At 38.9% G+C, this 14316-nt stretch overlaps 1 protein-coding gene across 1 annotated transcript in view; it reads right to left on the bottom strand.

Moving 5' to 3' along the window:
• The window catches only part of SPAG16 (sperm associated antigen 16), a gene marked incomplete at both ends in the record, with an annotated part of 451795 nt that overhangs the window by 101279 nt on the left and 336200 nt on the right, over window positions 1-14316 (bottom strand). The window contains 1 exon segment of the mRNA XM_082484005.1: window positions 13313-13439. Coding sequence (XP_082340131.1) covers window positions 13313-13439 — 127 coding nt within the window.

The raw sequence follows: 14316 nt of genomic DNA, 5'->3' as shown, positions 1-14316 counted from the left end.
AACTGTCAACTGGTAAGTCTGATTAGTTTGCAGGTCTAATAAACTCAATGGTATAATAAGGAATGGAATTAGTTGATACATGGAGAAATGTAATACCATAGTGAAGAGTTACCATAGCTTTTATACTAGGAAACCAACAGCTCGGAAATCTGTTCCAGTTCTTTCATGGTGCTGGGAAGCATAGGAGTAAGGGTGACCTGACAGACATAAGATACTTGAATTCCTAAAAGTTTTTGACAACCAAGGTGGGGAGGAGGAAAAGGAAAAACAAACAAAAAAACCCACCCCAAACAACAACAACAACAAAAGGAAAAAAAAAAAACAAACCTCAACCAAAACCAAACCAAACAAAACAAGAACACCCCCCCCACACGCATATACGCAAAAATATTTCCAAGAGGACATAGTCAGGAAAATACAGGAATAGATTACCAGAAGAATGTGACATCTATTCTGGGACCTGTGCTACTCAGCATATTAATAAATATTTTTTAAAGGGTGGGAAGGTGAATACTGAGGTGACATTCACTGGTAGCATAATATTATTCATGTTTTTCAAGACGACAGGACATTTCATAGTCATTGAAGAATCTCAGGATGCTACCAGATTAAGTATTAAAGTGGCAGATGAAACTGAATTCTGAGAAACACAAAATGATTCAAATGAACAAAAATATGCTTAATTATACAAATCCAACAATGGACTGTAAGCTATCCTTTGTCATTCAGGAAAGAGATCTCACAGTCACCGTGGATACTACTTCGAAAACATCAGCTTGATATAACGTCAAGATTTATTGTGTGGGAAAAAAGAGCTAGAGAGCAAAACCAGGAAACCTCATTAGGCCTCTATTTAAAACCATGATTTAAGCAAATCTTAAACAGAACATACAGGCCTCGTCGCTCTCCTCCATTTCTAAATGAATATACCTGAACTAAGGTTTACAAAAGGGCAATAAATGAAGAAAGATGAGGAATGGCGTATGTATCTAGAAGATTAAACAGACGTGGACTCTTCACGTCTGCAAAAAGAGTAGGGGAAGGTGTGTCAGCATGAAGAGGTTGAACAAGGAACAATTATACAATAATTTCCACAGTATGAGAATCAGAATGGATCATTAAGACATTTGAAGCAATGGCAGGGAAGTACTTGATCACTGCCATGGGATCTGTTGGAAGCTGAAATACAAAGAAGCTCCAAAACAAAAGATCAGATTAGTTTAACAGAGGACAGATCTGTGAATGGCAGACAAAGTGCATGAGGCCCCCAGCTCTAGGACGTCCTAATCCACAGGGCATTGGAGAAGAGTAGCAAAGAAACCTCACTGTTTCCTCACTCTGGTTTTATCTATTTTCCCTAAGCTTCACCTCCTGCCCCTTGCCAGAGACAGGATACTGGCAAAACAGACCTTGGCTATGACCCACAAACACTCCATTTTTGCACTTCTGTGTTTCCAGGCAGGATCACTGAGGTACTGCATGCGTATTTGTTTACAACATAAAAAGTGAAAAGAGGAATGATGTTTGACATGAACCCAACATTAAAGAACTCTCCGTCATCACCCCCGCTCCCTCTTTTGCTTTGTTCTAGAAGCAAAGAAAGAGGATTAATTAAGGTATTTCCTTTTTTCACTCAATTTAATTTAGAGAGGAAAAACTACAAGTAAGTAGATTTTACCCTACTCCCCAAGAGCATGTGATACTCAGAGAGATAACAGCTCTACATAAAAGATATTTTCACAAGTTGAAAGACAGGCAAAGAAATAAAGTTCATTCCAGAGGAAAAAACAAAACAAACAAACAGTTCAAACATCCAAGCCAGGCTTTGGAGGCTGTTTATAGAATTTATTTTCTTCCTTATTTTCCCATTCACCATTATGTATAGGATTTTGTCACAGAAAAAGAAAAGGAACTAAAATACTTTATTTTGTTGCCCAAAGGTCTCACTACAAAAAGTGTCTTTCTGCCCAGGAAATGGCCATGTGCTTGCTGGTGTGGGCCTTTACAAAAGGACAGGCAATATTTATGAGCAGTTTGAAGGCTTCCTAATGAATATCCACCTGGAAAAACTGGCTATGCAAGTTTTGCACTCTCTCCTAGGTCAGTAATCTAATCCTAAAATTGCATCCAGTTTTCTCTGAGGAATAGTTCTGCATAAGTGTAACTTAAATGCCTCAAAGGCATCTAAATCAGGATTTTCTTATAGTGCAACAGCATTAAAAACAATGCCACGAAAAGCATGCTTTCGTGACAATGCGAATTTTGTCTCAGGCCTCAAATTCATTTCAAGCCAATGGGTTTGTTATGTTGGCGTGCAGGCCTGAAAAGAAAAAGGCTGGCAGATACTGTGGTAGGAGCAAATTTCTAGCAGTTTTTCCTTTTCAGAAGACACGGTGCCTTTCCTTGTGCATTAGACCACCGTTTCAGCCAGTTCTGACTGCTAGCAGCTGCAGAGATGCCCCGAACTTTGTCTCGCTCACCTTTTTCCACCTGGCCCATCAAATTCAAGCAAGACTTCCAGATTGGTTCATAAAAAATATCAAGCACTCCTAGGACACCTGCATGGAGATTATATTGTTAATCAATTTATTTTGCATAGCCCCATGGATCACTTGCTATTGATGATTATGCATTTTAGCTCCTGTGACAATTTGTCAATAAAATAAAAATAAAAAAAGGCTAAAGACGGCACACTTTTAATTTAATGATGACGTCTTTTTTGAAAAGAGATGCCACTTTCCAAGCTCTGAAAAGAATTAGCTCATGAATATATTTTATTTACCAAGTGGAAGAGCTGTTCAAGGAACCAAAACTTTCTTGGTAATCACAATACAGGTATCCACAGTGAGTTTACTAAATAAGAGGTGAATAATTTTCTTTTAGAGTTTGGTTATTTTTAAGAATGAATATTGGAAAAATAGAAAGTTTGATTAAAATGTAGGTTTCAATTTACTGAAAGTATATTATTCAAATTCAACATAGACTGGCATAGTTTTTACCCCCCAAAAAGTGGAAAACTAAATACTGTTTACAGATTATTTTAAAGATTTTGTTACATGAAAGTGTCTGACGTTTCTTTTCAAAGTTTTCATTCAAAATATGAACTTTGCTTCTTAAAAGGGAAAAGGATGGTGGGTAAACAGACCAAATTACCTAAATTATATTTAAGTTTGAAACAACGTATTTGAGTTACTTAGGTTGTCACAAAAATTATTTTTTTCTCTAAAGCAAATAAAAATTATTTTTTCTCTAAATCCCTATGGACTGTGTCTTCTGTTTTCTAAGTATTTGCTTCACTTAAACAAAACCACCCAATTTCTTCTTTTCATAAGCTTATGTTCTACACTCCCAACACAATTCTGGATTCGTCCACAAATTAGTTAGCTACCAGCTAACTAATGACTCTTGGTTAGTGATGAAAATATATTTAATTTCAACAGCGATGAAGATGCAAATCGCTATCCGCTTACAAATTCCCTGACCTATCCAGTCCTTGGCAGAGAATGCCATAGCTGTTCTATCTTGCATGTTTAACATATAGAAAGTACATACAAATACTAGATCAATATAGTATCTTATTTCAAAAATCCCTTTCTTTTATTACAGGATATGAATGACGAATGCAGTATTGATTCATTTCCTTACACATTCTACAGATGCTTTACTCAAAACACAAGACCTGGATAGCTGTCGATATTTAAGAGGAGCTTTCATGGAAGAAAGGCTGTGATGACCTTGAGAGGTCCTTACTTTCTGACTGTCTGCAGGAATAAGCTAATCAGGAGATGAAGCTCCTGTATCTACGTCAGGCTTAAGATGGAGCCGTGCAGTTTGAGTGAAAGAAAGGAGTTCTCGTTCAATCACTGTAAATACATTCAAAGAGGGAATTTGCTAATTGTAGTATTCTGTAAGCTGGAATTCATATAAACAATAAATGTAAAATAGAACACATGGACCTAGTAAAGTTACCAAAGCAGTAAATGCTAGAGATGGGATGTTAAATACATTATTATTTTAAGACTTGTGCCTAGTTTAAATAGAATTAGAAAAAATCCAACCTGTTGCAAACCGTTTTAATTCAGTTTGTGGACAGCTGCTGGAGAATCAAAATTTTGATCAGGTATGCATCACTTGGGATGCATAAACCTCAAATTTTCAGCTTCTGTTAGTTTAATACAAGGATGGCAAAATCATGTGGACATTCCCTTCATTTACTTTTGGAACAAACAATTTGCTCATCACCGTGCTTTGGCTGACTGCCTGAACAGCCGAAACTGTTGCTTCTCCTTGAAGAATAACATTTAACCAGTCAGATAATAATCCATTCAACCTGGGGTCCTCAAAAAAAAACCCCAAACAGGTCAATACATTGCTCTAATGAGGCACAACCCTGGCTTCCAGAACATTGTTTTTATGCTGGGTATACGCAGGCAAGTGAGATAGGAATATTTAGTACTATAGTATCTACTTGAAAAAGGCTGGCTCTATTAAATAGCTGTCCATCTTCTTGCACTCCAGGGAAGGAAGCATTGCTTTCTAACAAAGATGAAGGGAATATCAATGGGGCTAATCTCTTCAAAGTGCTCAGCGCTCAAAGCAATTGCCTGCAGTAGTACACAGTCCCCACCCTCATTAGCTCAAAAAAGAAAACACAGCCAGAGACAAAATACTATCCTGCAACTAGGGCAAAAATGTAAAATAAGGGGTTTTCAAGCCACTCCCCTTTCCTTTCCAAAGGACAAATATTTCATACATTTTGAGTTATGTGTGTACTGAAAATAAAGTAATATATTTTAAGAATCCCTTTTCTTTTCTTTCTAGCATATTTAAATATTGTGGAGTTTGCTCATATTGAAATATAGTCATGACAACAGAAATACTGTGTGGCACAACTCTTGTCCTGACCAACAAAAGGGAAAAATTCATTGCCAACATTTTCCTTTTTGAAAAACTGCAACAGTCAGAAATAAGGAGAGTGGTAGTTTCATACCGCCATGAAACAAGGAGACAAAATGATTTGTCAATCAGCTTGTATTTGTGTAAGTTCCAATCTACCCACTGTCTCCAAATTAGAGAATCTTATGGTAAGGAAAACAAATGTTGAGAACAAGAGAAATAAAATGCAGCAGCACTGAGGGGAGAAGTGAGAAGTATGAGACAAGGAATTACTGTTGAATTATGTAGTCTTCCAGCACATCCTTTTACTCCCATGCTGACCAAAGGAATAATTAAGGATGGTCAACAGATGTTGTAAGCACTCCTCAGAGAAAGAGGGCTGACACGGATATGTTGCCAGTCTGACTTCCAAGACTAAGCAGTATGAACAGGACTAGAAAATAGGTCATGGGTTGTGTAAACCAACTCAGACCACACGGGAATCTCTCCAGGGAGTCCACTGGATTCATCAGTTCAAACATGCAGGTTGGGCAGGCTACCTAGGGACAAAACATCGATATTAGTGCATTGCTTGAGAGCACACAGTTGGGGCAACAGCATTTGCTTATTGCAAAGCTCTGCCTAAGCAGGGATTTCAGCTTGAAGGACAAAGCACAAAACCTTTCTACTAGTGTGGGTGAGGTGAACCACCCCATCACCATTTCCTCTATCTGAGATACAATTTTTGAAAATCTTTTGCTTGTATAAAACCAGCTTGGTCAACAAATGGTGGACCTGAAAGTTTCTTTTCCCTATTTAAAGTAGGGACGCACATTCAGACATGGGCGGAACACGTCACAGAGTTTAAAAGTGTCTTTCATTCTCCCTGTAATCCTTGTCTGATTGTTGATTGATGGTTCCTTTGTTATGAAAAGTTTTATAAAGGGACACTCAAGTTTGGAGTAACCAGAAAAAGAGAGAGATGGACAAGACAAAGGAGAAATCACGGAATCACGGAACTTTCAGAGTTGGAAGGGACCTCTAGAGATCATCTAGTCCAACTCCCCTGCTAAAGCAGGATTGCCTAGAGCACATTACTCAGGACTGCATCCAGGTGGGTCTTGAAAATCTCCACAACCTCCCTGGGCAGCCTGTGCCAGTGCTCTGTCACCCTCACCGTAAAGAAGTGTTTCCGTGTATTTGAACGGAACTTCCTGTGTTCTAACTTGTGCTCATTACCCCTCGTCCTGTCACTGGGAACCATTGAAAAGAGCCTGGCTCCATCCTCCTTCAACCCACCCTTTAGATACTTGTAAGCATTCATAAGGTCTCCCCTCAGCCTTCTCTTCTCCAGGCTAAAGAGTCCCAGCTCTCTCAGCCTTTCCTCATAAGGCAGATGCTCCAAGCCCTTAATCATCTTAGTTGCCCTTCACTGGACTTGCTCCAGCAGTTCCCTGTCCCTCTTGAACTGGGGAGCCCAAAACTGGACACAGTATTCCAGTTGTGGCCTCACCAGTGCAGAGTAGAGGGGGAGAATGACCTCCCTCGACCTACTGGCCACACTCTTCCCTATGCAGCCCAGGATTCCTTTGGCCTTTTTGGCAACAAGGGCACATTGCTGGGCCATGGATAATTTACTGTCTACCACGACCCCCAGATCCTTTTCCTCAGAGCTACTTCCCAGCAGGTCCGCCCCTAACCTATACTGGTGCCTGGCATTCTTCCCCCCCAGGTGCAGGAGACCCACCACTGCTTGCAACTTGCCAGTGTGAAGTAAAAGCCTGAGTGGAGTTTAGCCCTATCCCGTTTTGGAAGAAACCAAGAAGAGTTTTTCATGACTGCTAATTGGCCCAGTTTCTCCATAAGTGTCCCCTGCGCTGGCCTGGCAGAGGAGGCACGCACGAGAACAACACTCGGACTCAGAGCATTGACACAGCACTTGGAGACGAGCTGAAGCCAAGAAAATGAAGACAAACTAAAAATGCTGATCACTAAATAAGGAATGGAGAACTAAGAGATGTGGGTGGCTACATTTGTGCTCATCAAGCAAAACTTGTAAGAATGCGGATCAATTATATTTAAAAGAAACAGAACAATGAATCCTTAGCTTGTCTAGAAAAGGGTGTGTAAGGGAGCAGTGAAACCACACAGATCCTGCAGCGCTGAACCCATAGCGAAGAAAAGGGTTCTGATGGGACAGACATTAGACAATTCACGATGGGAGAAAGGAGAGCAACAGGTGATGTACAAGATTGTAGTTTCTGCTTTATGAATAGACTTGAAAAAAAACTGAATTGAGAAGGAAAGCAGGCAGCAAAATAAACAAGAACTAGTCTCAGAAGTAATGAGCAAATGTTTCACAGGAATTGGAAAGATGTGTTCTAAAAACATGGCTTGATCGCCTTGTTGCCCTGTTAGGTGGAGCTATAGCACTGTAGCAAGTCCAAACTGATTAATAACCAGAATTGGGAGTTGTCTGAGCTCTGTGTAAAAAAGCAAGTGCCAGGACAAATCCAAAGAATTATATCGATTTCAACCAATCTATATATCAAGATCTCTTTGCATATTGGGTACCAATTTACAGTTTACTACATTCATGCATGAGTGCCCAATTGATGCATGCACAAGCACCCAATTAGTTCACATATGAGCACCCAATTATCTTATGCATGAATGCCCCATCAGTTCATGCATGTGTGCCCGATCGGTTTATGCATTGACACTCAATTAATTCACACATAAGCCCCCAATTAATTTACATGACTGCCCCATCAGTCCATGCATGGATATACACCTTCATCAGGACAGGGACACCTGTGGCCTGTGGGTGACCTACAGTAAAGCAGCAACAGCCTGGACCAGTGGAGGAAGAGCAGTAAGGGGCACAGAGGAGCAGCAGACAGAATCCATTACACACAATCCCAACTTCCTGTGTCACCCATTGCCACACCAAGGGAATTGGGATGATGGAGCACAGCCCACAGCAAAAACAAGGCAAGCAGAGACTAGGAAGGGGGGAGGTGGGATGTTTGTATTAAACTGAGATGGGGAAAGGAAAAGCATTTACTTAAGTGCTTGTCTATTTCTTCATGTTTTCTTTTTTCTCAATACCCAGCATCAGTGTTCAGAAGTTTGCGTTAATTGGCAATAACTTAAATTAAGTAAAAATTTCCCAAGTCGAGACCATATTGCCTGCAACAGCATATACATAGTCGGAATTGAGGTACGGACTCAGGCATTGAACCACAAGGGGAAAAGTACCCTAAGGAATCAATTTATGCTATCAAGTAATCTGCCTTGGAGATTCAAGAACACACAGCAATAAAGTGTTCTAATGAAAAAAGCTTTTTAGTCAGAAATGGGGATCATAGGGAAAAACACATATTGATGTCAGCACATAAATGCACTATATGGACAAAATCAGATGCCGCTAAAAAGATTACTGTAGTAAATTCTGCACGAGAGGATTTTTCTCCTATCAAGCATGACTTTAACTGTAAGCAAGAGGGAGACAAATAAAAAGAGCAAGCTTTGGAAACTGTGAAAAAAGTGAGATAAAGAGCCAAGATCTTGTTCTATTCTGGTTCTCTTGATACCTGGACTCAGTCCCCTCCTGAGATCCAAGAGTGGCAGTTGCATCCCCTGTTCTCCCCACATCCAGCTGCCAACTACAAAATCCACTGTACGGCTTCCCAGCAAAGCAGAGTTTCTTCCATCCCAGAAAAATCCCTCACCCTGCCAAGATGAAGCTTTATCTACTCTGTGCTACTTAGTTGGTAATTATTAACCAAAAATGTGAAGGAAAGAAGGAGAAGACAGACACCTGGCACCTCAATACCAGCTTGTCTTGGCAGCCAATATATGAACTGAAATTGAGGAAATCAAAGAGAAAATTGAGTGGACAACTCACTGCAAGAGCAAAACTCTAAATAAATGAGACAGCCATATAATAAATCAATATTATTTATGTTTCCTTTAAGAAATAGAATATACACTCAACTAGGCACATACGAACTTAAAAATACAATTTATACTTCTGAAATTTTTCTCTCATTTTACAAGGACTATTTCTGCCAGTTCTGTTCTGAGCACAGAAATTCTTGCCAGATTTGGAATCTGAAAACCATAATTCTGGAACTTTACCTGAAGACTCAATATCAGCAAAAATTCTAACAACCTGAGGTTTAATCTCACTGTCTCCATCCCTCATGAGGCCTGTGTGGGTCGCCTGTGGCTTTAATATTATCAGTAATAGCCCAAACAATGTCAAGTGCAAATACTGAAAATGCTTCAGCAATGGCATCCCAGCAAATGCCATCAATAATTCTGTATTCAGTAAGCGAAGGGTAATACACAGAAACAAATTCTTTAGACCACTATTTAACACCAAAAACAACCCCAGACCGAACAGCAAACAATTGTCACCCATTGGGCTAATGGCAGTCTCATGGTAACAGTCCTGTGTAATGTCATGGGATGTGTAATTCAGCAAATTAAGCTTGCGTTTAGATAGCAACACTGAGCAGTTACTACCCTGACCCCACCATGGCTGACAGTGATAACCATTTGTTCGACCGTCACTTCCTAAAACAATGTGACTCCTGCACCCCCAGAATTCCCGTCTCCTAAATAAATCACTTCTATCATGAGGTAATCTTGATTCTGACATTTCTCAACTTTCACATTAATTTACAACCTTTGCATTCTTTTAATATACTCTCCCTCTAAATAAAATAGGTACACACTGCCCTTTGAGATGTTCAGAGGCATTTTAAGGCTATTTATTTGTGCTGTGGCAGAAGAATCATATACCCTTCACATCTCTTCAACGCTGAGAGTGTTGCCCAGCTTGGATGGAAGCAGGCTAAATGATAACACCTCAGTGTATCTCAAGATCTCAAAATATAACAGTATATTTTTCCAAATATTGTTTGCTTTCCCTTGGCCTTATAGTAACTGCTATTGATTTTTGACTGTTGCTGTTGTACCAGGGTTTTTCTGGTTTGTTTGTTTTAATACATTATGATAGTAAATAAATATGTTGTAGCATATAAACTAGAATCCTCTGTAGCTTCTCTAACATATGCAACACTGTGTTGTGATTAATTGTATTAAGTACATTTTCTAAACAGCAACTGGAAACACAGAAGTCGATGACGAGAATGTTTGGATTCATGAATGCTACACAAGAATATAAGCACATGGAGATGCTGGTTAACTTGCATATGAAAAAATAAAAGTGAATTTAGTTAAAAAAATCACATTGTGGTCCATCTTGCACAGTAACCACAATTGGTCCCCTCTCTGACACCATTCACAGCACACAGAATTCAAAGGACATGTTCCTTTGTATTTCTGAGATTAAGCATAATTTTGAAGATCATTGCTCACAGTGGGCTGAATCTCCGCCAGCTCCATCACCACCTCTCATTGCAAGACCACGAGCTAGTCTCAGAAAGACTGGGGGAAAGAAAAGAAACCACATAAAGTGCCATGGTAATTAATCATGTAATTAATTTCTTCTCATTCACGAGTATGTCATATGGGAAAGTCCACCTCTACTCTGAGCCAAAGAAAAGCTAAGGCAGAGTGTAGGTAAAGCAGAAAGATTTATACACAACTTTTTTCATTAACTTATTTAAGATCTGAGTGTGGCTCTGATAAAGCAGAAAATGGCTTTATGGTCAAGCATTTATACCATGAATAGCAATTGAATCACTAGAGTTTGCAAGGACATCCCCAATAATGCCATTAGGAGAATCCCAGTAACTCACAAACTCATTCTTGGTACTAGCTCTTTGTTAAGCAACTCCCATCCAGTGCATGTCATACCGACGAAAGATAGTACCACTTAAAACCAAAAGGTAGGAAATGTTTGTCTACAATGCATTTGCAACGTTAATTACTTGAAAACAACACAACAGAAAACCAAACAAAAATCTCCCATTAGTTGGGGCCTTACTATCTCTGGCCTCAATCTCGTTTGCTGATACTGCCAAACTTTTCATAACCCCCTTCTATCATTATTAGCTATAATTTACATAATAACTGGGGGGAAGAGAAAAAAACTTGTCAACCATGGCTCTCTAATTTACTCTTTAAATCCACCTGCAAGATGCTGAACAATTTGTTTCCAGTGTTTATAACTATTAATGCAGTCAAGTATTTTTACACTAGGTGGTAACATCACCAGCAGAGACTGACCGATGCAGCTGGAAATTAAGCCACGCTTTGATAAGGTCAGGAAAATCTACCCAAGCTTCTCCAAAGACAGAGGTCCCAAATGAGAGATGTGCCACGCTCAACAGGCTGTTAGCTAAACATAGGATATATCCTCCCATCACCATTTATTTTTGGAGTATTCTGGCTGTTTGACTTATTTCAACATGGTTATTATTTTTGGTTAACTCCACTCAAATGACTGAATAGCTCAGATTGACCAAATTTATAAATTACTGTTTAGACAAACAATGCAGGAACCTGCTGGATCATTTTATCTAGCCCTCTGCAGTTGCGGACAAGCACATCATTCAACCTCTCTCATTGGTGTATCAAGGGCCATTTTAGGATTACTCAGGCTGACTCTGGTTTAGCTAGCTTGGCAACTTTGGTATTAGCAAAAAAAAAAAGCTAGGACAACGTGGTGTCAGCATGATTTAAACCTCCACAAACCCAGGATCCCAGAGACGTGCACCTCAGACTGGGTCCCACAGTGCATTGCTAGCAGTAACCAAACCAGCTGCACCCAAGCGAGGTCAGGTTTGCCAAACACGATCGCATCATTCCCCCTGGATGCAATGCAGAACATGCATTCCTTCCAGCCACTCATCAATTAAATTAAATACTACTCCATAACAAATAGAAATTAGTACGCTTGTGTTTCTACAAGATACGTCTTCGGAACAGGCGTTGCCTTGTCAGCCTGTGCGTGTGGACAGTGCCCGGAGTGCCTTGCCCTCTGTCCCTAGTTAGGTGACACAGGCACTGCCTCTCTTCAAACAACAGGAATTGCAATAGTCTCGTTTAGCTAGATATTTCCTATCTTTAGCTAGGTGCAATTGCATCCTCTTGCATTATGCTTCATTGTGATCATCCATCCCAATTTGATATCTCTGTTGTGTGGTTACTCCTGCAGAGAAAATTTTGGACTTTACCCAACTGATGGAAAAATTCGCCCATTTAGATTACCTGAATCTGATAACCTTTCTACTGGAAAGTTCCCATCTGGCTAGAAATATTGCTACAGCATTTTTCAGGGATGCGATTCCTTTGCAAACGACCCACCAATATACTCCAGAAACAAAAATGCACAACTTCTTCAAATCCTCCTGAACAAAAAATGAGCTCTTATTCCAAATGACACACATAAATAGAACAGTGATTAAATTTGTCTTTGGGAAGCTGTGAAAAAAGGACAGTGTCCTTTTTTGGACACTTCTTTTCCCTTGGAAATGAAAATAGCTTATTTAATGGTACAGCAGAGAGATCTGTGAAATCACTATACAAATAATATAGAATTTGATGGCAAAGTTTTCTGCCTAGTGACTCAATATATTGATATTATGCATTCCACAGTATATGGATCATTATGACACAATGTCATAGTATTATTTTTGGTTAATGATTCCTTAATTATCTCTCATACTCTATTGAAGCATTATATTTTATGCACATAACATATAATGCAAATGTATACATATTTTTCAATATACCTATGTATATTACATTATATATTATTGTATTATATCATCATATATTGTACTACTTTTGAGCAAGAATGATTTCCTAAGCTACGATCTAATTTTGTGCTGCAACATGAATGCTTGTCCATGCTTTGGAATTCAAGATTAATATTGGGTTTAAAACAACAAAAAAAAATGTTTTACAACAGTCTTTCTTCAAAAGAAAATTCACGTTCACTCGCAATATTGCTGACATGGTAATACATGGTTGATGATGAAAAATAATTGGTTGCTTCAATTCTTTGTGCACAGTAAGCAGTCCTGTCAACACAATAAAGTTCTGAGGCAATTAAAAGAGGACTTAATAAGATTGGTTATGAAATGCAGCTACAGAATTAGCAAATAAAAGAACAAACAGTAATGGCAAATGAACATCACTAGAACATAGGTAATCTCGCTAAGTTTGTTACCCCCAATGATCAGTACTATTGCACTATGTAATATTTTTGTAATTAATTGCACTTTTTGTTATTGCACATTTTTCATTTTATATAAATGGACCATTAGTCCATTTTGCCAATCTAGTTCATAGAAAGCAACTGTATCGAGCATTGACACACGCAGGTATCTCTTCTTTAAAATTAACACATCTATGCTGTTTCACACATGCCATCTGGCTTCAGAACCAGAGAGAGATTAGAGAGATTTCAAAATAAACGATGTCTTATGTAGAAAAAGTTGTTTTAGAATCCTACCAGAGCAATCAAAGATAACCTGGTTGGCCCGATGTAGGCCTGCATCTATGGATAAAATAGGGACTGGCTCCCGAATGTCCCAGAGCTTCATCCTGCCAGAGGAGTCACAGGAAGCAATCATATCACACTGTCAATGTTGGAAACAAACTAAATGCATCACTTTTGTACTTCTGCAAGGAAGAAAGCATATGACACAGGGCTGGATACCCACTGATGCCAGACGTAGTAACTGTATGTATTTAAATAAAAGTGAGTTATTATATGTGAGGTTATCGCAGTCTCTTAACAACTATGTTGACTTGAATAGCAACAATACAATATGACTTTTAAAGAGAACAGTTCAGGAGAAACTGTAAGTAGAAAAGAAGTTATTTTGAATTCTGATACCAGTTTCTCCTAAGAAAATGGCTTGTGATTATACCTTTTCTTCTCCCAGAGACACAGGAATGGCCCTTTAGTCCTGATTTTTAATTTGTTTACTCATGTTTTCTATGTGAAGCATAAGATTAGAGCAGAACAGACACTCCTTCATTGCTGTACATTCATTAATAGCCATGCTATGGACAATCTCACTCACTGCACTGAGTCAGAAGCATTCAGGGACTATGTATGCAAGGAAAGACAGCAGGACTATGTCCTCCAGGCTTCTCTTCAATATTAATTAAAAAAAAATAAATAACAAAACAAGCAAACCTAAAAAAGTGGCAGAAGTATTTTGAACATGTAGCAGATGAACAAATGCAAAAATCAAAGAAGGCAGCATAAAGGATGCCCAACATAACTTTGTTTAGCTAATCCCTGCTACCATAACAGCAAGAAACCCCTAGCTACCAATGCAGAAACATTTACTTTTCATTTTAACCTCCTAAATAAAAATTTAAAATTCCAAAACCAGCTCCGCTGCTGTGCACTCAAAGTTATCAAAGTCAATGTCTTTTCCAATTTATACAACAGCGCAAGATTAGATTAAAAGAAGTTGTTCTGAAGGAGAATCACAATGGTAT

Source organism: Vanellus vanellus (genome assembly GCF_965231255.1).
Source record: "Vanellus vanellus genome assembly, chromosome: 5".
NCBI classification, from domain to species: Eukaryota; Metazoa; Chordata; class Aves; order Charadriiformes; family Charadriidae; genus Vanellus; species Vanellus vanellus.
The sequence above is the reverse complement of the archived record's forward strand: the minus strand, read 5'-3'. Positions and strand labels throughout refer to the sequence as shown.